This window comes from Apus apus, chromosome 8, assembly GCF_020740795.1.
Source record: "Apus apus isolate bApuApu2 chromosome 8, bApuApu2.pri.cur, whole genome shotgun sequence".
In the NCBI taxonomy this organism is placed as follows: domain Eukaryota; kingdom Metazoa; phylum Chordata; class Aves; order Apodiformes; family Apodidae; genus Apus; species Apus apus.
In genome coordinates this window covers 1347813-1373432 of record NC_067289.1, presented here as the reverse complement: position 1 = coordinate 1373432, position 25620 = coordinate 1347813, and the positions used below count along the sequence as shown (strand labels likewise).

Here is a 25620-nt window from a genome sequence, read left to right as displayed (position 1 = left end):
TCAAACAAGGACCTTGATGGGCTGTTCATTTTGAATATTGCATATAAAAAACTGTAGCTAAAACCAGTAAGCCACATTCTCTTCCCCAATTAGGTGGAAAGCAGCCTGTGTCTGCACGCAATTTAGAAACAGCATCTACATCCTGAGCTCCACTACTGCTTTGGAAGTTATTTCATTCATCATCAAGGAACAAGAGGGTTTTATATATATATATTTATATATATATATATATATATATATATATATATATATATGAATTACCCTTGATGTTATCTTTAAACAAAAGGGAGCATGTGTGAGTGCACACAGCATATACAAACTACAGATTAGAGACGTGCTGAGGAGCTATCTGGAAAGTAAAATGACCTGGCAGTTGATCTGTCATGTGTAGACATGGGCAGCACAAGCACTGAAGACTGGGATAAAAGGGAATTAACACTAAGATGAAAGATGGCTTTTGGATCATCAACCAGCTTTGTCATGTTCAAACCCAACATTTATTAAAAACAATGCTTTGATATGTAAAAGAATCATCCTCGCTATTAACTAAAGAAGTTCATCCTGCAACAAAAGAAAAGCTTATGGGTTTCAATTGTGCAGATCCTGCATGGTTCCCCACTGCCAAACCTTCCTGCTAGTTGTCTTTTCAACCCTGATTTCCTGCCTCCTTCTTGTGCAAACCTTTATTCCTTCTGGTTTTCCCCTTTAACCAGCAAATAAACACATAAAATTCTCCTGCCTCCTGTACTTGCCACATTTGCCATAGCAACTCCTTGCTTCATTTTAAAAAACTGCTTTTAATCACTGTTGAAATTCCCACCACTTTTCACACAGAAATTTTTAATTATAAGAGTGCCCCAACCACCCAATCTCCTTCCTCCTGTGATGTTTGAATAGTTTGTTCTCTTTCAAACCAACTGTTTGTTCTGACAGCACAACCCCCTTTCTCACTTCCGAATCATGGAACAGATTTTGACTTTGCTTCCCAATATGACTAACTGTCCAGAGCTTATTTTTGAAAAAAACACTTGTTTTGTAATAGCATACAGGACAACAGAGGTATGTTCTGTCCCTCAGAACATAGGTTTCAGGAGTTGGACATATGTCACAACAATACATATTCCTGCACAGCTTATGAGTAGCAAGGGCAACACATTGGAGATCTTCTTGCTCTCTGCTGAAAGGAGACTGGAGCCAGGGGGGTCAGCCTCTTCTCCCACGTAACAAGTGATAGAACAAGAGGAAATGGGGTCAGTTGTGCCAGAGGAGCTTCAGATTAGGTATCAGGAGACACTTGTTCCCTGAAAGGGCTATCAAACATGAATAGGCTGCCCAGGGAGGAGTTTGAATCACTATCCCCAGACATGTTTAGAAGATGTGCAGATGTGGTGCTTGGGGACATGGTTTAGCACCAGATTGGGCAGAGTTAGGTTAGTTGTTGGACTCAAAGATCTTAAAGGTCTTTCCAACCAAAACGATTCTATGATTCTAGGTTGAAAGGCAAGTTCATCACTGTGAAGATGTTTACATAAATAAACTTTACTCTTGCATTTTGTTACAGCAAGACTTAAATTTTTTGTTCAAATCCCATGCAAAGAAAGTGCAGGTTGATATTAACAGAACAGAAAGCAATCCTCCTCATCTTACATCACAATGGAGAAAAAAAACCAAAACAAACAGGGGGAGCTGAGAGTGTGTAGATTCAGCCTAACTTTCAGCTCCATCTTTGCCTGAGTGCTAACATTTTCCCCAGGCTCACCTTTTTTCTGATGTCTTCATCATTTGCTCCCAGGGAGGCATAGAGCTTGAAGGCCGCCTGGCGCAGCTCGTGGGCGTGCTTCAAATCGTGGTCAAGCTGTTGAAATAAAGCACAAGCATCAGGCACTAAAACACCACTGGTGTGATTCTTCTTTCTTGCAAAGCAGGGATTATCTTCTGGGGCTTTGTCTGCCACACCAAGGACATCCACGTTTACCAACTGACTATGATAACTGAAGTGAAGCATATGGTTAAAAGGAAAGAGATAAAGAGAACTTCTCTGCTGAGTTACAGGTAAGTCAATTTAAGCAAACTGTAGCCTAAACACTTTTATAAAGTTAGAACTCTATCCAGACCACATTAAGGCAAAAACTGTTCCTGTTTACTCAACAGAAACTTTCAGAAATGAGCCAGAAGTGAAAAAACTGGGAGAGAATCAAGGGAAGTTTTATCAAGAGAACTGAAGCAAAAGCAGAAACCAAAGCTGGTCTCTAAATTCCAGGCTCTCCATCTTCAGGTGGATGTTAACTTCTGTCTTCTGCTGTGAAGGGCACACAGCAGGGTGTGGGCTGTCTAGGAGGTTTCTGAAGGTAACTTCTTAACCCAGGTGCTAGAGAGGTGAATCAGGGTGATGCACCACTGGATGGGCTAGTCAAAAATTGGGAAGAACTGCTTGGGGACATGATAATTAATGGGAACACTAGCGACAGAGACCACAAAATAGTGATGGTCAAGTTCCTGAGAGGTGTGAGAAAGGCACAGAGTACAGAGCCTTGACTTCAGGGGAGCAGATAGTTGCACTCCTGCATGCTCAGCCAGGAGGAAAGAAGTCAAGACCTTGAGCAGCCCTCCAATACCTACAAGGAGAACATGAATCCAGATTCTTCATAGAGGTGGACAGCAAGAGGCAACAGTCAAATTAAAACACGAGAGGTTCTGACTGGATATAAGTAATAAAAATTCACTCTTAGAACCAAGTTAAACTTTGGAACAGATTGCTCAAAGAGGCTGTTTAATCTCAACTTTAGTGGCTTACAAGAGCCAACTCTTGAGTAACCTCATCTAAGCTCAGCACTGACCCTGCTTTGAACAGAAAATGAAGCCTTTCAAAGCTCCTCACGTTCTTTCCATGATGCTGTGACTCTGCCTGCCCTCACAACTCGGTACCACCAAACAATCCAACAGCTGAAGCTGACACAAAAGGGCAGAAAAATGCCAGTTTTAAGCATCAAAGCAGAGGAATAACTGTCAAAAACTAAGCTGTATGAGTAACTGTCTCTGGTGCAGCTACATCAGAGCAGCATGTATTATATCACTGTTTAAAATACTTAAAACAGACAAGCAATCTGCTTGGCAGAGCCCTCCCTCACGGAATTACCTTACAGGGTGTAATTCAAAGCATTCTTGACAAAGTCAGCACCACAGCTTCCCAGCTGACTGTTCTTACAAAATTTCTGAACACTCAGAGCAATGTCATAATATTTAGAATTGCCCCACTCACATGTGGAACTTAAATCGTATCTTTGATGCCACAGCCAAATGTCCCTAACTCCCCACTCAGCTGCTAAACTTCCTTCTGCTTATTTAATGTTACACTGCAACTACATTTTTTCATTTTAATTTGCATTTTTCCATAGAATTTAAGGCAGCTCTATCTGCAGAATCAATCCCCTTCTATGAATGTCTGAGAAGTGAGCCTACCTCTTGGGCTCATTTCAGAGAAAAACTTGCTAAACATCAGCCTCAGGAAGAGGGGAAGGCAACAGGCAATGAGTGTGAAATATCAAACCAATCTTGCTTCTGAGGTTGATTGATCCACTAGTGCTTTGTAAAGTGTATAAATAATGTGTAAAAGAAGTTCACAGATGAGAACTCCTAGCACAATACCTATGAGACTAAGTCTCCAAGTTACATCTTGTGTCTATTTATCCAACCTCTTGCAGGAGGAGATAACCCATGAAATGAAATGCTACCTGACATCTACATGTTTTTATGCTTTAACAGAACCCGCCCTGAACTTGACATCATTAACAAATCTGACCTAAGAACTGAAATCAATCTCTCCCCACATGGGCTGTTATCTCTCAGGAGGGTGAAATGTTCTGGCTCCTGAAGGTGAGTCTTTTAGACTTTTCAAAGGAGAAACATGATCAATAGCTCAGCCTGGTGCTTCACTGCTATCTCTAGGAATTGGAATGAAACTTGTGTGGTGAAGATACATTACACTTCCCACAGCCCATCCTTCTTACAGGACAGGGAGTCCACACATACACAACAATTGTAGTTTAGATAATACCAGCTCCAGAAAAAACAGTGAGCAAGCAGTGGGGTGAGTTTCTTGGTCTGTGGAAGACAGAGAAGAGGAATCAGGTACTGACAATCCAAAATATATCTTGAACCAGCACTGTTACTGTTTTAAGATAGCTCCTGAAATGCAGACAAAGGGACTGTATTTAGGAAGGAGACATTTAGTGCAGGCTTGTACAAAGCTGGGTGCTTGGTGCCTTCCCACAAATCAAGCACAGCAGATGAAATTTTTCATATTTATACAGAAAACTATAAAGTTAGTAAGCTCCCAAATCCATCCTCCTTACAGTGACTGGTTAGTGATTTACATATAGTTATAATATGGTTACATCACTATTTCTACTACCATTTTTTTCAAAGCTTCAGAACTGGGTAAGGGCACGTACCCTCTTGATATCAGTGATTGCACTCACTGAGCTGGGGTACTTGAAGTAGTCAGCAAGCATGATGATGAGGTGGTCGGTAATGCTGGCGATTCTCTGGAGCTCCACGTCTGTTTCAATCAGATAGGCCAGTGTTTCTGCTCCTTCCACTCGCTCCTCCAGCAGTCTTTCCTTACTACACATTCGAACCAAGCACGGCAGAGTCTGTAAAGTCACAACAAAACAATAATCCCACCATTGTTCAGTGCAGCTACATTCAGAAAGCAGCTCACCAGAAAAAAAACAACCCAACAGCTACCCTAGAGCTATTCTCAACGATGTTTTTTAGATCAGTAGCTTCAGACAAAAAGATTGTAGTGGTTTTAAAGTCTACACACACAGAGAAATGGTTCAGGCATTACTAAGTATACAGCAGGCTACTTTCAACCAGTCCAATGCAGTCAAAATTAGTTTTCATGAATGTCACGTTTAGAAGTGACCATGCTCAAAGTTTTGCAAAAGCTAAAACAAACAAATCCCCTCAAAACTTCGTATTTTTACAGGTTTATTCTTCTTATGCACAAGAACCAGAAGTACCCAAGCTGCCCTCAAGAAGTACTTGACCCCTCCTGCCTTTGTGCAATCTAGAACTGACTAAAGACAAAGCATCCAAAAAATAATCTCAGGGCTCCCTTCACCCACACCGGTTGCGAGGAGTAGTAGGAAGGGAGGACTTCTCCTAAGAAGTGTAATTGGTCAACCAGAAATGAAGCCCACTTGGAATCCAGGTCCATTCTGCCCTATGCTGACGTACTCTCCCACCTTGGTTACACTCACATGGCAACATTTTTGACAGACCTTCTCTACTTTAAATATTAAAAATTAGTAAGATCTCTCTTCACCAGAAGCTCAATGGAAAGCACTTAACTCTGGAAAGACCAGTTCTCTAATGGTTGGGGTTCCATTCACTCAAGCCTCCTCAAACGTAAGTATGGAATTGGATGAGGTAAAATATCAAGCTTTTGGCTTTTGTAACTCCACTGGCTTCAACAGAATTACACTCATGATAATGCTTCCCAAATGTTGTCTCTGGTTTAACTGCCGATCCCAAGTCAAACCGTGGCACCAAAGTTCTGTGTTTGGGGATCCAAAATAACATTTAACCATTGACTGTTCAAATGAACACACAGATAAATCTCTCCACAGGTAAGCAAGCAGAGTTACAGGACTTGCTTACATTTATTAAAAAGGAATTACCATTTAGGTTGCCAATCTTGCCCCTGATCCAGTGAGTGGAAGCACTTCCTCTGTCTGTGTCTGTCACTTTGAGTGAGACTTGCAGCCTCAGCAGCTGAAAACTGATTCTAACAGCACAGACACACCTACAGACCTCCTGCTTCCTTGGGAAGTTCACCACAGCTCTTTGAAAGAGAAGACAGCTGCTGAGGGTTGGTAAATTCAAGCAGTCCTCAGAAATTACCTCATTCCAAAGAAAAGATTTCTAGGATGCCTGACAAGTGTGTCCAAAGTTTGCTTTAAAAGCCTTCAGGCATTTCATTATCACTTACTTTTTATACTTTAGAATTCAGATCTGCACCATTAATTATTAAATATAATCAGTTTTATTTAGCAAGCTGGCATAAAGTATATTAAAAACCGGGGCTACATAAATAAAATAATGAAAGCTGAATATAAGCTCTAAAACCAATTATATTCAGGTTGCATAAGAAAGAAATGAAGTGGAACTCTATGTCTAAATCACAAAGATAATGTACTTCCCAATTCTTTCCAAGGACAAATGGCCTGAATTAAGCTATTTCTTGGAATTCAAAGGCTAGACATTGTTGAGTCACTGGATGCAAGCACCCAAGAAACACAAATCTCATACTTTTCAACTTTCAGCAGTTTAATCTGTTTAAAATTAAACAAAATGAAGGAGACATTTTAACAGTTCCATCAGATCTACAGGCCAGTAGAGTGTAATTAATGCAGAGTAGGGGACTGTGTTAGAAGTGTAAGATGAAGAGCCACAAAGCACTTCTGACCTTTTCTTGCTAGCAGATAAAAGTCTGAAAATGCACTGTAAAGATGGAATACTTAATTCACATGGTATCAATGGGATGCATTAAGTTATCCGAACAAAGAGTCACTTTCTTAGTTAGGATTCCAAAGAAATAATTTCCCTTCCAATCAAATAATTTATCAGCCTCCTCTGCCTTCTCCTCACCCCAACAAATTTTATTTTTTCACGTGCTACAGGCCAACTCCCTGCTCAAACTGGGCAGTGAAAATACATCAGATCATATCCACACACATCCCTGACTGTCCTCTAAACAAGAATTGGACAGCAAAGGGTCACAATTCTCTTTAATAATGTTGGAAAACTGAAGGGGACACTGCTTTGTTTTAGTTCACTAGAGGTCAAACAACTTGTAACTGGATGTAACACAAACTCAGACACTGTGTTATCTTAAAACTATGAGCTCCTGGAGTGTCCCCAGAAGTTACCCGAGATGTTTGAACAAGAAGGCAGGATGCTGTGCCTCCCTTTTCTCCTCACTCTTTTGTTTGCTCTCAAGTACTAAAACAAGGCTTAGTCCATGGCTCAAAACATTTATTTGCAGCTTCCATAAGAAAGTGCTGCTGTTGCAGTGGGCTGGCAAGCATAGCAGCTCAGAATGGCCTGCAAAGGCTGCAACTCCCAAAGCCCCAGCCCCCCAACTCTTCTCCCCAGAGCAGAACTCTTCTGGAACACACGTGTCCTGGCCAGGACATAGCCTGCGATTCCACACGGGGGATTTCTGAAGGAAAGACATTTCAAAAGAATGAGGTTTGCAGTAGTGAGACAGGTTGAGAGCACAGAATTGTAATCCCTCAGTTTGCAGCTGTTGTAAGGAGAAGGAAGAGCAGGGAATTAAAACATCAATTTGGAAAAAAGCTCAGTAGAAGAACAAGGGAGCAGGATGCAGCCTGGCTCCCTCCCTTACTGCAAGACCAGATGCAACTATCAACAATGGAATTAATTGCATTTTGGACTTTGTCATGTAAAAAGACATTTGGGATGGACCTTTGTTTCAGACAGCATCTGGATTTTTCATCTGTCATCACCCAGAACGATGGATACCAAAATCCCACGAACAAAAGCAGCTGGTAGGCCAGACTGGATACCATGGGTACTGACAGGAAGGAATATGCTGTCTTACTCCAGTACCTTACATACAACCTACTCTTTCCCCAGCATTACCAAAGAGTAGGAGCATGGGACAGCTCCTGACACCCTGGTGACAGCTGTCTGGTTTCAAACGTGAGCCTGCAGGAGTCACCAGGGGTTTGCACCAGACCACAGCCAGAAGACACTCCTCAGTAGCCCTTGGTGGTGAGAATGTGTTGCTTTAAGCAGTGCTCAGCTCTCTGCAGTGCCTCAGACTGCAGCACACTCCGTGCTCACACATACACTGATCACCTGTCTGTTCCCAAGGGGATGTGAAGACCACAGAGGGGCCGTGGCAGTCAGAGAGCTCCCAGGAAAGTTCCTGGGTCTCAGATCACACACCACCAAACCCGACAGTGATTGCTGATCAGCCCCTTCACTTGCTAGGCCCATTCCAAGAGCACATGTGGTCTCCATCTCAGTACAGGGGCACACATGGAGAAATAATTACTTTTTCAGGCTATTAAACTGCATTTCCTTAAGTCTGAACTACGTGTTATTCTCTGGAATGAAGGGTACTAAAAACATACTAAAAGCTTTGGAGTCTGTCCGACTGCTACAGTAATTATCAAAGAAAGCAAACATGTTTTCTTACTGCAGTACTACAGTTATATGTCAATATCTCATGGAGAAACAAGCAGTGTCAGTTATTACCTGATCTCTGGCTGATGTGCTTGCTCATCAACCGCTTTTTTTCTAACTAGCTATACAAGTGTGACTATAAAGAAAGAGATTACATTTCTGTGGTATTTAATGAAGTCTCCTTTGCTGAATTTCCTTATAAAGTTCCGTGCAGTATAAAAATGAAACTCAACATTCAGCCCAGTTTCTTTAATAACAAGTTCCTCTAGCCAAGTATGAAGCAGACAAATATAGAAAAACATTGTGAAACCTGATAAATCATCTGCTTGTGACAGACTCCATGTATAGATTGTGCAAGTATTCTGACTAGAGTCTTGTGAAATAAGCTACTGAAAGACAAACTGGTGTCTTGTTCATACAGAGACCAAGGCAGTAACATTGTTTTGATGTGGCTTACAAACAGTTACTGAAATCATTACAAACCTCCAATGGATGAGTGTTGAACTCTGGGATATGTAGATATCGACCATGACTCTTTATTTAAAGAAGTCTTCAGTGTAACAGATTTGGAGCCTCTTTTTACATGAGACAAATAAAACCAGCACAGCCCTATGTGAGGAAGACATGTTAAGGAGGACACAGTTGAACCAGCTCACCTTAAGAACGATGCAAGAATCGTCTGTCCGTATCGCTCCCGCTCTGCACATGGAAGTAAGGCTGCAACAACACAGCAAAACAGACATTCACCTGTCACTGGGTTTTAGGCACTTCTGTAAGACACTGCAGAACAACCAGCTGTACTAATGGAAGGTACTCCCCTTTGTTCTACCATTGATTTAAGTATGTTTGGGCTTATCAGAGTGGGGCACACAACCTACTCCAGGCAGATTTCTAGCACCAGACACGTCGCTGGAGCTCCTGTCAGTACATGTACCACACACTGATCAAAAAAGGTTTAATCAAACTAGATTGAACCATAATTCTCTTTTATCAACAAAAAAAAAAAACACCAAAATGAACAGCTCACATTAAGATAAAGGAGCAATCTACATAGACCTGTCGTTTGCTGGGGCCAGCACTTTAAAACAATCAGGAGAGAATCAGGCCTGGCAGCCCAAAAGCTCAGTCAGAAACCCTTCAAGCCTAGGAGATGTGGTACCACTGTCCACATATATCTGGAGATGCTCATCCACAGGCATGTCTTCACACTCTGCTGGAAGAAGCACATCCTGGCTCACAGTGAACCCAGTTAAGTCTCTGAGACTGCAGCAAATGAGCATTTGCTCCTTATTAGGCAACAGCTTGGACAGTGGATATGAAAACTCCAAGGTCTGGAACTACAATGTTGACACACAACACCAGACACAAAGGTGCTTTGTTAATTCACCTGTACATGGGCTCTGAGCTACCAGAAATGCAAAGTAGTTAGCCACCAATAAGTGTGGTATAGTTTTTACGTGCTCTGCTAGGAAGAAGTGGAACGAACAGTGGGATCACTGCTCTGCATTCAGTGCAGGAACAGTCAAGTACCATGTCACAGTCATGTCACAGTTGAGGTTAAAAAAATAACTGAATTTCAGAAAGGGTGACTTGCAACTAAAATGTTTAAACCCTCAACTGGGCAGGTTAAAAGTGTACACAGAGTCAGTTGCAACTGATCTGCTAAGGAGCAGTAACATGCTGCTAACAAACTGCAACCACATAGTACCATCACTGAGCCTGTTCCAAACACCTGCCAAGACCTAAAATCCCATCATCACAAGTCCTTTTATAGGGTTTCTTGGAAGATTGTAGAATCATGGAATGGTTTCAATTGGAAGGGACCTTCAAGATCATCCAGATCCAACTCCCTGCATGGGTAGGGACACCTCCCACCAGCCCAGGCTGCTCCCAGCCCCATCCAACCTGCCCTTCAACACTGCCAGGGATGGGGCAGCCACAGCTTCCCTGGGCAACCTGGGCCAGGCTCTCACCACCCTCACAGCAAAGAATTTCCTCCTGATCTCTAACCTAAATCTCTCTTTTTTCAGTTTAAAACTGTTGCCTCTTGTCCTCTCACTACAAGCCCATGTAAAAACATAAAAGGTAAGACATGACTGTTGGCAGAGATCACTTTATAAATTTTTACTGTCCCAAGTGTTGCAGCTGACAGCACACACCCCTTTTCACACCTGAACAGTTGGGAGGAAAGCACCTGTCCTGCACTTGCCATTTAGCCCAGCTAGACCTTATTTGCCAGACAAAGTAGTTCCATCTCAAACATGAAATGAGTTAAAGTACAATTACTGCAGGTAAAATAGGCTTGGCTTAGCTGGAAGCCATTTGGATCATTTTAGTAGAAAAGGTTATGACTCCACTTGCAGCTGCAAATCACTCTCCCAAGAGGCTTAATGCTCTTCCCTCTGTGCCAACACTGCTGATCAACTGAAGGATCTTTACTCCATTTCAATCAAGAAAATCTAAATCCACATTCCAAGGATTCTACTAGTAAACCAGAGAGGAACTGCAGACTAATTGACCAAAGCTGGCAAGGCAGGAGTGAAGCCTAATTAAGAAGCAGAAAAGAGAGGACCTGTGATAATTTCACCTACTACTCTCATTAGAAAACCAGAAAAGACAGACTGTCTGACTTGGAAGGAATCAAGTAGGGAATGGATTTATACAAAAACAAAACAACAAAAACACAAAAACCCTCCACCAAAACCTGAGGCCTTGAGTGCCCTACCAAGGATGACTGCCTGTGGACTAACTAGAAACCCAATCTGAAACTCAAGATACTGGTTTGTCTTCCATTTTTCTGCCATTTTCTTTTTTGCTTTTCAACACATCACTTTCTTTCATGCTTTCAAAGGTCCACTTGAGCGCAAGCAAAAGATGGGATTGTCCTTCCCACCTGCAGCAGATCAGTCAAGAACACCAAAAGGCCTGGGATCATTCATCCCAGAACAAGGAGACAGTCCAGAGCTAGAACAATTCTTTTAACTCCAACCTGCCTTCAAGACATAACAACTGTCTTGTATCTTGAGATCAATAAAAACTCTTATTTCTACAATTCTCTGCGTATTCTCTGAATTCTCAAAACCCACAAAAATCAATGAGAACTGAGACTGCTACAGTACAGTTAATTTGCCTTCTTCACTAAGAACTACCTAACAAAGCCAGTGAAACCAGATTGCATGATCAATTGTGGTTGGAAGGGAACATGGGGGGTCCCAGGATGGACCTCCCACATGGAGTGGGATTACCTGAAACAACCTATCACAAACTGCCAACACTACAAAAGCAGCCATCCTTCCTGCCCCACTTGTTCCTCACACAGAATCTCAAGACCAGCTCCAAGACAAGCATCAGTGAAATTGTTTGGTGAACTGATCCAGAGAACTCACTGAAATCCAGGGCAAAAATAACCCACCAAAAACTAATAGAAAGTGACCAAACTCTTGAAGTTGCCCTTAATTCTAATAGTAATAGTGATGGGTAATTTTCTCTCTTTAACCTCCTTAAGTAATTTATTCCATTATTAACAACACAACTAAAGGAAAAGGATGTTAAAAAGGGTCAACTCCCAGTTTATGAAGTGAGTTTAACCATGGTGTTGCTGTTATGGAACCTGGTCACATTTTGACACAAAGTAGAATGTCATGAACACACAGAAAAATGACCAAACAAGGAGGGAAAGTTTGATTTGCACTATAAATTAACAACATTAATTCTGCTGTATGAGCAAATTAAACCTAAGGAATAATCTATTTTAATTAAAACAGCAGGGAAGGAGGACCCTTGTCATCTTAGTGCACACAGTTCTCAACACACCACAGCCCGAGTCAGTTCTCTGAGCAGCGGTGCAACAGGGACATGTACAACCTGCAGGCATTTTAGTTTTATATCTGCAAAGACACACAACTGACCATAGCCTGGTGAAAGTATAACCTCTAAAATCCAAGCTACTTGTGAAAACAGTAGTTCAGCTTATGAAAGTCCATCTGTCTGAACACACATTCCTGACATACTGCTGTCCAGCAACATTCTTTCCTGTTTATGTACAGCAAAGATTGAAGTACCTATAATTACTCCTAAGGTTTTAGATCACATATTACTACAAGCAAAAAGAGAACAGTTAATAAGGATTAAAATGAATACTATTTCACTCTAATTCCTCATGGAAATTACCATTTGGCTGCTGTGAGCTGCATTTCAATGGGCTTGTCCCTTTGTAACATCTTCACAAAAATTTGTGGTAACAATTCTCCATCCACTGACACTGCAAACAATGAAAGAGAACTCCAAGTCATTCTGTCTCAGCCAGGCAATTAAATGAGTGTCAAACAAGCAACAGGAACATGATACTTACCATTTACAAGAGTCATTGATACCTGTGGGTTTTCAAAGGCTAGAACTGAGAAGCATTTCAATGCCTGCATTCGAACCTGGGTAAAAATATATGAAGGATAAATGTAAATGATCACTGAAAAGTTGGTTTAATCTGCTGTATAGGCTTGTAGAAAATAATTCTGTATAATCACTAAGAAATTAATAAAAAGGCAGATGGAAACACCTAGCTTACACTTGGCTTCTCAGAAAACGTTGCCTGATCATGCTGAAAACAGTCTCACTAACAAAATATTGATGACCACCTAGTTCCTTATTGGATTTATTAAAAACCCCCCAAAACCCCAAACCAAACAGAAAACAGCACACATGAGACCAACAAGCCCTTGGAACAGAGCAACAAATTTCCCTCTGCTTTCAATTTTCCTCACTGACTGGTTTTCCTGACAAAAGACACTATCAAAAATGTTCTGCATTAGACAGATCCAAATAGACAAGCATCTCACCCAGCCTCAACCTAACAGCCTACTTTCCATAAAATAAAAATAGCATGATAACATATTAGATAGTTTGTATTAGGTACTGTAATAAAAATAACTCAAGATGTATTTGGATACTCTGAAGTGCTTATTTTCAGAATGATGACTGATACTTTCTGGAGGAGGATAAATCCATAGCTTGGTAAGAAAGTCCATGGAAGTTCAGCTCCTTAGAGCTCAAAGGACTGGCTTCAGAACAGGGCTCTAAACTATCGGCATAGCAGACACGTGTTAGCCCTCTAAAAAACAAACTACACAGAAAAGCCTCAGAAAGCATTTAATGCACTCAAACATTGTATTAAGTAATTGACAGGAGGCTCCCAAGGTGTGCTCAGGATCTGAACTTGGGCCTTAGACTGAAGAGAGTTAGTTGACCCTCCTTGCCACCAAGTGACAGGTAGTGTTGCTGCTTTTCCCCAGAGGTGGTACAGTCAGACAGCCCAGGGTGGACTTCCAAAAAACAGAAGAGAATGGAACTCCAGGCTCAGGAAAGTCAGCACAAAAGTAGCTGGTGGCCTTGATACATCCCATGTCCATGTCTTCACAGGCATGACTTCAGTTTAGGACATTGCACATTTACTTCTCTTCAGCTTAGTTCTTTTTTCTCATTTATTGTTCAACATATTAGACCATTTTTATTGAGTTGTCAAGTGACTGTTCTCCTTTGGATCAAGAACAGCCAGCTTGGTTTTAATTAATGGTGTTTTAACTTCACAGAGCACTCCAAAACAATAGGTCTCATTTTGATAAAAACCCATATGAGCAGTAAAAACATGTTATTCTAGAAACACACATCATAGCTGTTTATATAGTTTTAGTTGACATGCAGAGACATAGGTTTGATAATCTTCATTTGGCTTCCTTTCATAATATATATAAAGTATAGAATGATCTTAATGTCTTACTTTGTAGGAGGTGGAAACTAACAGATGTGCAATATTCTGAACAGCTCCATAGTTAAATAAGAGTGTCTGGTGATCTGGACCCTTCAAAGGAAAACAAAACACATGTAAGAGGTTTCTACCATCCACAACTTACTGTTAAGCATTAAAGGAAGGTTTACTAACATTTACTTCATAGTCATCTGCCATACCAAGTTCATTTTTTTTATAAATAAACCAGTCCAACTCTTCTTTTCACAGCATTTGTCCTTTACCAGTAATCATTTCCACTCTTTTCTTCAACATGAAGCAAGATTCGGTTTCTCAAATGAAGAAACATGAATAGATTTTCTTTAGATGTTCAATAGATGTTTCTATTCTTCATATTAGCAACAATCAAAAGCTCCTGACTTTCTCTACAAGTCACACAAAAGTTACTGATGTCTTTGTCACTGGTAATATTAAGCATTTTCAACACCTCTAAGTTCAGAAGAGGGGGAATTAATTCTGAAACTGTTTCCAGACAGAACATGACAGTATTTTGAGAACAGGTTCACATTCTCCTCCTACAGTTTATTTTAGTTTCAAACATATTTAGCCATAACTCTAGTCGGCCATTACCCATTTATGGACTTAAAGATCTAAGTCAGCAATGGCTGACAGGGCAGTATTTTTCCAAGATTTAAAAAGCATTTGGAATGAAACACAAATACTGAATTTTGCAGTAGAAAGGTCTTAGAATTTCTGTAGTATAACCAGGCTCAATGAGGTTAGAAAAAACAACAAGAAATCCCAATGGGGTCTGCAACCCTCAGTTTTCTCTTGTGAAATCTGACCTGTGACTTACAGACATCTCTTTAGAAACAGGTTCATGACTCTACACTCTGCATTAAGGATCAGCTATGTACAATTTAACTTCAACTTTTAGACTGTCACAGCACTAACCACATGCCTCGAAGCTTTTTCTTGACAGATCTACAAGTGAAGAAACTATCCTCACTCCTTCATCTTTTGTTCAAACCCAGCTGAGTTTCTGGGCACATCCATACACCCTGGTATGCACTAGCGACACTTTATTTTCACATTTGAGATAAAGCCAAAATCAGATTTTTATATTCATAATAGAATCACAGAATGGTGAAGGTTGGAAGGGACCTTCAAGAATCATCAGGCTCCAACCCCCCTGCTATGAGCAGGGACACCTCCCATCAGATCAGGCTGCACAAGCCTCATCCACCCTGCCCTTGGACACTTCCAGGAATGGGGCTTCCACAGCTTCCCTGGGCAACCTATTCCAGTCTCACCACCCTCATGGTAAAGAATTTCTTTCTAATATCTAACTTAAAACTCCCCTCCTCCAGTTTAAAACCATTACCCCATGTCCTATCACTGGCTGCTCTGGTGAAAAGGATGTTTTAGAACATCCCTACCTCTAAGAAAAAAAGCATAAGATTCCTTTCAGATGTAACATATCTGGTGCTTTAAGAGATGCTTCAGCTGCTACTGCCACCAAGAGCTTTCTACCAAAAAATGCAATTAAAACAGCATGGTTGAAGTAGGAAAACCACTTACATTGGCACACAGAAGTGGCTGAGGCAATGACTTAAAGCTGCAGCTATGCCAGTGTTGAAGCTGAGGAACAGATATTAAAATATGTGAAAAAAAGCATAAAATTAAAAGAAATCATATTGATCTAGAAAGTTTTAGTAATTTGCAAGTATTAGTGATTTTTCAATGAGATGCAGAAGGTAAATTCTGTGCAAACAGGACAACTGCATGTACAGAGGTGGCACTTGGGTGTGTTCTTAGTGTGACCACATGTACATGAAAGTATCTGCCCTGTACCCAGGGTCCACACACACCAACAGGGACCACTCGAAATATAAAGGTGAAGAGAACATAATACAGCATTTCCAAGCAGCTCAGGCACCCATTTAATAGCAAGGCTGCTTTTTTTCATTTTGGGTCCAGTGACAGAGTCCCATGAGCCAGACCTATCACAGTGATCTCTGCCTCCCAGTGCTTCAAATTGAGCAACATACTATTTCAGGAACACAAATCACTCTTCTGGCATGATTTTCCCTCAGAAAATGTCAACTTGTGTGCCTTGGTTCAGGTGCCCACCACCAGGCCGAAGATCACACCAGAAAACTTTCTCAGATCAGAAGATGCCTTGATCACAGGCTTTATTCTGGATCTTTCCCAGATGTAAGATTTTCATGTCCCACTAGTGGTGAAATTATTTAAGCAGAGATGTTACCGCATTCAAATATAAGTTCCAGACTATCTTTTCAAATTATTCATACAACTCTATTTCCAAATACATACCTTATCCTTTTAATTTGACCCTTAAGTGGTAAAACTTACCTACTCCCATCATTTTCTCTGCCAACAAATCTGCTATGACACAGAGAATCTTAAAAAAGTACATTTTGACTTGCATTTTAGCATAGCATGTACATCAACCTGATTTCAGTTTCCTTATTTGCTTCTGTGTTGAGAGAATCTTGGCTCCCTACGTTAAGAACTGCATCTGCTCCCCCTGTAAATCAGCACTTCCCCTTGCTTAGGATGGCTCTTCTCCAGGGTCAATGTTTTTCATCAGTTAAAATTAACTCTAAAAACACAGTGAGAAGCACTCTAAGTGAACAGTAAAAGCAGAAAAGAGCAGCCACATGCTAGGAACCTGAATGGAGGATTTCCTAGCTCCAGAGAACAGGTCTGAGCTTTTGCAGGGAAAGCTGAGCAGATGAGAAAGAAAGCTCAGAAGCCCAACCAGGACTCTGGCGAGGAAAAAAAACAAAACAAAAACATTTAGGTGCACAAGATCTGAGCTGAGAGCAGCATGTGGGACAAGCTATGGTATGCAACTATATTCTAATGATAAAAAAAAAGAGAAATACATATATACAATTTATAGAATCAGTGGGGTTGGAAGGGACCTCTGAAGATCATCAAGTCCAACCCCCCTGCTGCAGCAGGAACACCTGGGGCAGCTCACACAGGATGGCGTCCAGACAAGTCTTGAAAGTCTCCAGAGAAGGAGACTCCACAGCCTCTCTGGGCAGCCTGTCCCAGGGCTCCATCACCCTCAAAGGAAAGAAATTTCTCCTCATGTTGAGGTGGAACTCCTTGTGTTCTGTCTTGGTGCCATTTCCTCTCGTCCTGTCACAGGCACCACTGAATAGAGACTGGCCCATTCTTGACACCCACCCTGCAGATATTGATAGACATTCATCAGGTCTCCTCTCAGTCTTCTCCTCTCTAGACTGAACAGCCCCAGGTCTCTCAGCCTTTCCTCATCAGGCAGGTGTTCCAGTCCCTTCATCATCCTCGTAGCCTCCCTTGGACTCTCCCCAGTAAATCCGTGTCCCTCTTGAACAGGGCAGCCCAGAACTGGACACAATACTCCAGATGTGGTCACACTAGGGTAAAGGGGGAGCAGAACCTCTCTTGACCTGGCTGGCCATGCTGTTCTTAATGCATCCCAGGATACTATTGGTTCTCTTGGCCACGAGGGCACACTACTGTCCCATGGATCACTTGTTGTCCACAAGGACCCCAAGGTCCTTCTCCATTGGGCTGCTTTCTAGCAGGTCAACCCTTAATCTGTAAGCCTCATCCTACCTGGCCTTGAACACCTCCAGGGAGGAGTAATCCACAACCTCCCTGGGCAACCTATTCCAGTGTCTTCCTACCCTCACGGTGAAGAATTTCTTCCTCATGTCTAACACAAATTTCCCCCCTTTCAGTTTAAAACTTTTACCCCTTGTCGTATCACCAACCTCTCTGGTGAAAAGTCCCTCCCCAGCTTTCCCGGAGCCCCTTCAGGCACTGGAAGGTGCTCTAAGGTCTCAGGTATGACTTGCCCTTAGTGAAGCCACACTGGCTGTCACCAATCACCTCTTTATTTTCCATGTGCCTTAGCAGACATTCCAGGAGGATCTGCTCCATGACCCTGACAGACATAGAGGTGAGACTGACTGGCCTGTAGCTGCCTGGGTCTTCCTTTTTCCCCTTTTTAAAAACAGGGGCTATGGGACCTTTTTTCTAGTCAGTGAGAACTTCCCCAGACCACCATGACCTCTTAAATATGATGGACAGAGGCTCAGCAACTGCATCCACCAGCTCCCTCAGAACCCGTGGATGCATCCCACCAGGTCCTATGGACTTGTGCACCTTCAGGTTCTTTAGATGGCTGCAAACCTGTTCTCCTGCAGTGGGGGGTAATTCACTCTCCCAGTCCCTGCTTTCACCTGCTGTGGCCTTTGCAATGAGGCTGGAGCACTTGCCAGTGAAGACTCATGCAAAGAAGTAATTGAGAACCTCAGCCTTTTTAATATCCTGGATAGCTATGTCTCCCATTTCCTTCAGGAGAGGGCCTACACTCCCCTTGGATGTCCTTTTATCCCCAAGATACCTACAGAAGCTTTTCTTATTGCTCTTTACATCCCTGGTGAGATTTAATTCCACCTGGGATTTGGGTCTCCTGACCTGGGCCCTGGCTGCTCAGACAACCTCTGTGTGATCCTCCCAGGGTACCTGCCCCAGCAGCTTCCACCCTCTGGATGCTTCCTTCTGAAGTCTGAGCTTTTCTCAGAGCTGCTTGTTCATCCACTCCCTGAACACACACCCTGTTAAAATGCACTTATTTGTCTATTTTGTTTTACTGTAGAGGAACATCTATTGACCCCAATAAACCCATTAGCAAATCCAGAGCAATTAACAGTTCAGCCATTACTGTCCTCATCTTCCTGCCACAAAAGGCAGTATCATCTTACACATGTTGCATGAAGAACATGGACTCTCTTTCTTACTTTGCAGCAATGTGAGAAGATCTGACATATGTATTCTTGCGTGTATCGAGACCTACTGAGCAGGGCCATGAGGTGGGAGATAACTGTAGCATCCTGGAAACAAGCCAGAAAAGAAAAAAGGATTAACACTGTATTTCAGCACAGTTTCTTCACAATGAATTACTTAAAGAGTACTCCTGCATTCAGTGTTTTCCCTTCCACTGAAACCTGTATGGACACAGGACAAGGCCACTAAAGTAGTGCAGGATGGACTTCAAGACAGAAATGACAGTTCTGAGCCAAATCCTTATGGAAAAAAAAAAGGTCAATGCAAGTTAGGTATAAAACTTCCAGTATTTGTCCCCGACATCTTTGCTTCATGAGAAAACAATAAAAGAATGGGAAAAAAGACACAGTGACTGCAACTGTGGTCACTGAAAGCAATTAGTCCTGGAGCTGTCTTAATATTTTCTCACTAAAATATTATTTACTTACCTCTTTGTTTCAACTCTAAGTAGAAAAGAGCAGGGAGGAGAACAAGGTGCCAGACTGAACAGTGGACAGTTCATCTTGCATCCTGTAGCACTCACTTTCTAATCAATTAATGTGGGGTAATCAGTTCCTTCAAGTCAAGCATACACTATTGACTCTATTAGTTTCACAGAGAATTCCAAATAAATCAGCAAAAGAAAATAATTATCCTGAAGTTCCCTTCTGAAAACACACCCAGTTACTTAAGCTCTGTGCCAAGATACCAAATCACAACATTTTAAAGCTTTCAGGTGCTTTTACCAGTACACATTGGTGGCAGCAAGTGCACTGATAGTAAAAGAAACACTAGTTGTTTTACTTTGCAAAGGTGATAAGCTAAATTACTCCCATGAGATAAAGGGTGCTGAACAAAGGAGATGAAAGACTGAGTCTCCCTTTCCAAATAATTTGTTATCTTGAGCACATACTGGTTAGTCACACTTTGTTTTAATTGCAGGAGAACAATGAATGGTTTCAATTGGAAGGGACCTGAAAGATCATCCAGATCCAACCCCCTGCATGGGCAGGGACACCTCCCACCAGCCCAGGCTGCTCCAAGCCCCATCCAACCTGCCCTTCAACACTGCCAGGGATGGGGCAGCCACAGCTTCCCTGGGCAACCTGGGCCAGGCTCTCACCACCCTCACACTCCAGAATTTCCTCCTCATGTCTCACCTCAATCTCCCTCTTCCAGTTTTCATCCATCCCCCCTTGTCCTGTCCCTCCCTGCCCTTGTTCCAAGTCCCTCCCCAGCTTTCCTGGAGCCCCTTCAGGCACTAAAAGGTGCTCTAAGGTCTCCCTGGAGCCTTCTCTTCTCCAGGCTGCACACCCCAACAGTGGCCATCAAATCCACCACCTGGTGTAACAGCAGTGACAACCGTAACAAAATCTACACAAAGTGCAGGAAGGGAAGCTGTGTGACAGGAGCCACTGCACGTCAACATGAAGCTTGGAGAAGTGAAGCTCTCTGAGACCATCTTTCACAGATTCTACTAGAACATTATCTCTGCATATCCTTGTTTTTATTTCCCCAACTATGAACAAAAATATATTGCCTTCACCTTTGAATAATTGCTCAGTTCAACTCTTCTACTCAGCACAGATGACTGCACGACACTCTTCCTGTGTCCAACACCAGGAAAGGTATTTATTTCACATCCTAGCCAGGGATATGACCCTGCAACACTTCAGTTTCACCTACAACTTCATCTGTATCAATTACATGAGTATTTGTGGCTGTAGTTTGATAGATTGGAGAGATTTGGTATGGATGGAAGTGGACAGAAACTGAGCCCCTAACTGTCTGGAAGCTCTACCATACAGTTCTGGAAATGGGAATGGAATGGCACACAGGGATTTGTGTAACACAACACAGTACTGACCAGTGTGCCCCGTGGAAAATTCCTGGATAGGTAGGTGTTCATCTTGGATGATGAAAAGCATTGTAATTCAGACTGGGCTGTTCTGACATCAACCACCCTGACAGGGCCAGTGTGACCCCAGCAATGACACTGTAGACATGATACAAGGCTTAATGAACCGTTGCAACCAATAGAGTAATGGTTCCCTGAAATTCCACCAGGACATGAAGAACTGTCTTATTAGATATTTTGGACTATAAAAGATTCATTTGAGAAGCAATTCTTTAAAGATATCTTTTATACACCTTTTGATTTTCCTCCTTCAAATCAGAAATGTTGTGCGTATAAAAAGGTTAAAAACTCTTGGAAAGTTTCAAGAGTGCTTCCTTAATCCTTGTGAGAAAACGTTCATTTTGCCCCTTGATTCTGTTAAAATATATCCAACTTCTGTAATAATTTTGGTATGTTTACCAGAAAATAATCTAGAAAGAGTAAAAAGATGTGTGGACATCACTGATGTCCAGCTAAATGCAACGAGTAATTATGTGTCTGTAGGATGATTCTATTATTTTCCTATCAATATCTAAGTAACAAAGGATGTTTCTAGCAAGCACATTGAATCTACACTCATAATTTGCAGTTCAAACAATGAGAGTCACAAATCCAGTACAATGTGGTCTGCTAACAAAGACTAGTTCCAGGCAACTTGCAACAAATACTTATCCATCATATGCACTGTGACAAAATTCCTGCTCATCCAACAGAATTAAAGAGAAAGCTGCATTTACCTACCTGGAACCCAATACCAACCTACTTCCTTCACATTCTTTTTAAACATGAAAACAAAATTTGCAAGATTTATTCTTAAAACATTTCTTTGCAATATCACTCTCTTTTTGAGTCAGAGAACTGAAATTCTTACATTCATCCAAATAACTTACACTCATGCTCTCTTAAGCTGGAATTAGTAATTTTATCCTTCTTGTTTTTAGGAAACCATTCAGATGAGAGAACATTTAGCCTTGCTGCATGGGATCAACCATCACAAATAGGAGGAACAAAAGGAGCAGGGCATTAGAAGATGACCCAGATGCCTTCTTTAATAACCACGTATCCCTGAGCCATGGTGGAACACGTGTACACTTGGCAGTGTGGTTCCATTGCTCCTTGAATACCTGGTTGGTTATCAATCTAACATATCATGCTCTGTCCTGCTTGCCTTGGCCTCTCAATCATTCCTCCTCCCCTCCATCAGGCCTGGCTGATCACCAGGTGACGTTAGGTTTTCTACCTCAAACCTGCCCAGCAGGTATGAGTGCATTTCACTAACAGTACTAGCTGATGTAAGCTGGAAAAAGTGAGATTTCTGAAACTCATTCCTTATTGTTTCAACAGCAGGGAGAAGCTCATCCTGCTGCAGTGCCTTCATGCTCCAAGCTTCCTGCAAGGAAGGAAGTGCATACTCATGCTCAGCACAGAAAGTACCTGCTACCTGCTTCTTCCTCCCAGGCCAGCACAGAAGGCACAGAGAGCAATTTCTCAATAAAATGGTGTCTGCATCCCATCGAGGAAGAAAAATGGGATCACAACTGAGAACATCTGTAAGGAAACATGCAGAACACCCTCATGTGCTGGAAAGGTTTTCTGAATACATTCTTTTTGTTCTAAACACAAGAGATGAAGCCACAGCCTGGATATGACTTAGTGCTTGGGTCTCCTCATCAAGCCAAGGCACCGCGCTGCCCAGAGCTGGCTAGTTCAGATGTCCAGAACACCTCCACATACACTCCTACAACTTCAGTCTGCACATACATCTGCATCTCAACAGATCCCTGCCTGTTGAGCCCTGGGCCTCCATGCCATTCCTCATTTCCATTTGCAGGAAGGTCACTAAATGGCTCTGGGCATCAAAGCCTGCAGCCTTTCAGAGAAGGAAGTCTCCAGAAGATGTGTTTACCTGGCACAGCAGTTCTAGATATAGATCCAGCTTGCTGTTCTGCAGCAACTTGTGGTAAGATCTCAGGAACAGACACTGAAAGCCTGGTCTTTCCAAGAGCTCAGTGCTCAGTTCCTCTCAGCACACAGATGGAACTTCACATTGGCCACAACTCTGACTTCTTCCGTTCAACCAGTTCATGACCCACCTCATTACCTGACCATCAAGACCACATTTCCTCAGTTTATCTACAAGGATGCTGTGGGAGACAGTGTCAAATGCTTTACTGAAATCAAGATAAAACACATCTACTGCCCTGCCATCATCTATCCACCTAGTTACTTCCCCATAGAAGGCTGTAAGGTTGGTCAATCATGACTTGCCCTTGGTAAAACCACGTTGACTGCTCTTAATGACCCCTCATCCTTGATAAGCCTAGAGATTGTGCCAAGAACAAGTTGTTCCATCACCTTTCCAGAGACAGAGGTGATGCTGACTGATCTATAGTTACCTGGGTCCTCCTTCTTGCCCTTCTTGCAGACTGGAGTGACATTTGCAGTCCTCCAGTTCTCAGGCACCTCTCCTGCTGCCCACGACTTACCAAAGATGATGGAGAGTGGCCCAGCAATGACCTCTGCCAGCTCCCTCAGCACCCACGGGTGTATTCCATCCAGACCCATGGATTTATGGATGTCCAGATTGCTTAACTGATCCCTAACCCAATCCTCACCTACCACAGCAAACTCCTCCTTTATTCTGACTTCTTCTGGGGCTTTAGGGATCTGGGGCTTCTGGGGAGAGTCTGCTGCAGTAAAGACAGAGGCAAAGAAAGCATCAGTACCTCTCCCTTCTTTATATCCTCATCAGGACACCCGTCTCCTTCAGCAGTGGGCCTGTACTGCCCCTAGTGTTATTTCTATCTGCAATGTATTTGAAGAAGCCCTTTCTATTGTCTTTGACAACTGGGTTCTCCCAGAAGGGTAGAAAAAAAGAAGCTGGTTTGCAGAAATAGGACCTTAAGCAGAGTAATAAAATATTTAACTTTCAAGTGTCCAACTGGAATGGGAGATTGGAAAATGGATGTTATAGTTGAAAATAAAGAACAAGGGCAGCCTCACCAGATGAGTTTCCTGCAGCTATGGTTAATTAAGGGCCATGACACTGGCCTGAATAAGGAATGGAGCAGCAGAGTTCTGATGTCCCTGCTGTACAGCAGAGAAAGCAGAGGATGAAACAGAAAATCCACTATCTTAGGCATAGTGTTCCCAGAATGTTACTGGAAATGTATATGCTAACACTGGTTCTTTCACAGATCTGTACAAACTCTTCCACTTACTCTTCAAGACAGCAAATCTCTCCTTCAAATAGAGAGCAATTAGGAGTCTGTACTGAGCACTGATTCCCAGGAAGAGGAATGGATTCTGTATGGAGATTATGATTTTCAGCCCTGACTGTGAATGCTGAGAGCAGGAAGCAGATGCCCCTGCAATTATGAACTCCTAGAGGATGACTTGGGGGAAGCTGGAAGCATGAACTGGAGTCAAAGCAAGTGCTGGAGTCAAAGGATGGGACAGACACAAAGAGGAAACTCTCAGATCACCCAAGAGAGGTGCCTGCAGTGGTGACACATACAATCTGCATTGAGGGTGCCCCTTGCTGAACAACCAAAAAAAACTGGACCAAGCTGGCTGATTATTCACACATACTAAATACAAGGGTAAGCTGCGAAGAGCTGCAGAATGACTTCATGAGGTGGACTAACTAGCAGATGAAATTCAGAATAGGTCTGTGGCAAAACTGAGTCCATAGCAAACCAGTTTACATACCTATTTCTGGAATAACAACGTAATAAATCATTAGAAAAGGAACAGAGAACAAAAGAGACAACATTACAGCACAGCAAGACAAAAATAATGAAGAAATTCTGTTGAGGGCTTTAAACACAGAAATTGTGTCAGATATAATGACAGAGACATCTGAACCACTGAGAAAGTACAAAATCAGAGACAAGGTGGTCTGTTCTCCATAAGTGTCAAATCTTCCTCAGCAAGTGACACTCCCCCCTTGGAGTGGTGGGACAGGAGTGGTGAGCATGGTGGGCTCCCAACTACCCTGAGCAGTAGGATGTGGGCAGTGAGCTCCAGCCACCAGACCAGTGCAATGCTGCCCCTGTCCTAGCAGGAAGACACTGCGGGGACAGCAGTTCTCAGGCCACAGCTTGCTTCATCCCCTCCTCTGGCACAAAGGAGGAGGGAAGAGTGCAAACCCTTCTTCTCCTTCCTATAAGGGACAGTGACTGATATGGGGCAAGGCCTTTTGTGTCTAGGCTGCCCTGAGACAGCACCACCTCCAGACAGGGCTCCACATCCACGGCTTCACCTTAACCGGGTCAGCACCTTATTACTCACATATTCCAAGCTGAGCTCAGAATTATAGCAATGGTGGAGGACATTTTCAAACCTCCTACCACTTGCATGTAAATTGCACGTATATTAACTAAAAGCAGAGAGATCCTGGAGGTGAACCTCGTCCACATGAAGTGCAAAAGCTAAGCAAGAACCCTCACATCTGGAATGGGAGGACAGTATCAGAAAATAATCTGCATTTCAGAAACTAACTTTTGGGGAGATGCTGTGATAATAGTATCTGTAAATGCCATTTAGAGATATTTTATTCCTTAACATTGCACAGAAGCCTGAAAATTTTAGGGTTATCAGTGTGCTACCTTGTCAACTATCTCATATCAAATACTGCTCTTAACATTAGGTGACCCAGAAGCCCTAAGCACAGGTGAGAAATGCTGTAACTTGGTCAAACAAATCCTCATTACTACTGCAGACAATACCTTTCACTCCCACCAATGTACAGGTTTTAAAAGGACAATGATCTGCTGACAACTTACTGTGTATAGGAGATCCTCTGGAGTGACAGGACTGATGAAAATGGTACGGAGACACCGCAGGCAAGCTTCGATGAACTTCAAATCTGGTGACAGTAATCCTAGAAACACAAAAACTACTATTCAGT

The 25620-nt window shown here is 42.4% G+C and overlaps 1 protein-coding gene across 3 annotated transcripts in view; it reads right to left on the bottom strand.

Moving 5' to 3' along the window:
* Positions 1 to 25620, bottom strand: part of ARMC8 (armadillo repeat containing 8) — a 72077-nt gene that overhangs the window by 16757 nt on the left and 29700 nt on the right. For 2 of the 3 annotated variants that reach the window (XM_051625941.1, XM_051625943.1), the window contains 9 exons: positions 25496 to 25593; positions 18787 to 18879; positions 15542 to 15601; positions 13994 to 14074; positions 12572 to 12647; positions 12391 to 12481; positions 8877 to 8937; positions 4452 to 4652; positions 1760 to 1855 (listed from right to left, as the gene is read on the bottom strand). In XM_051625941.1, the coding sequence (XP_051481901.1) occupies positions 1760 to 1855; positions 4452 to 4652; positions 8877 to 8937; positions 12391 to 12481; positions 12572 to 12647; positions 13994 to 14074; positions 15542 to 15601; positions 18787 to 18879; positions 25496 to 25593 (857 nt within the window). The remainder of the gene's footprint in view (positions 1 to 1759; positions 1856 to 4451; positions 4653 to 8876; positions 8938 to 12390; positions 12482 to 12571; positions 12648 to 13993; positions 14075 to 15541; positions 15602 to 18786; positions 18880 to 25495; positions 25594 to 25620) is intronic. The other variant, XM_051625942.1, reaches the window with a different exon arrangement.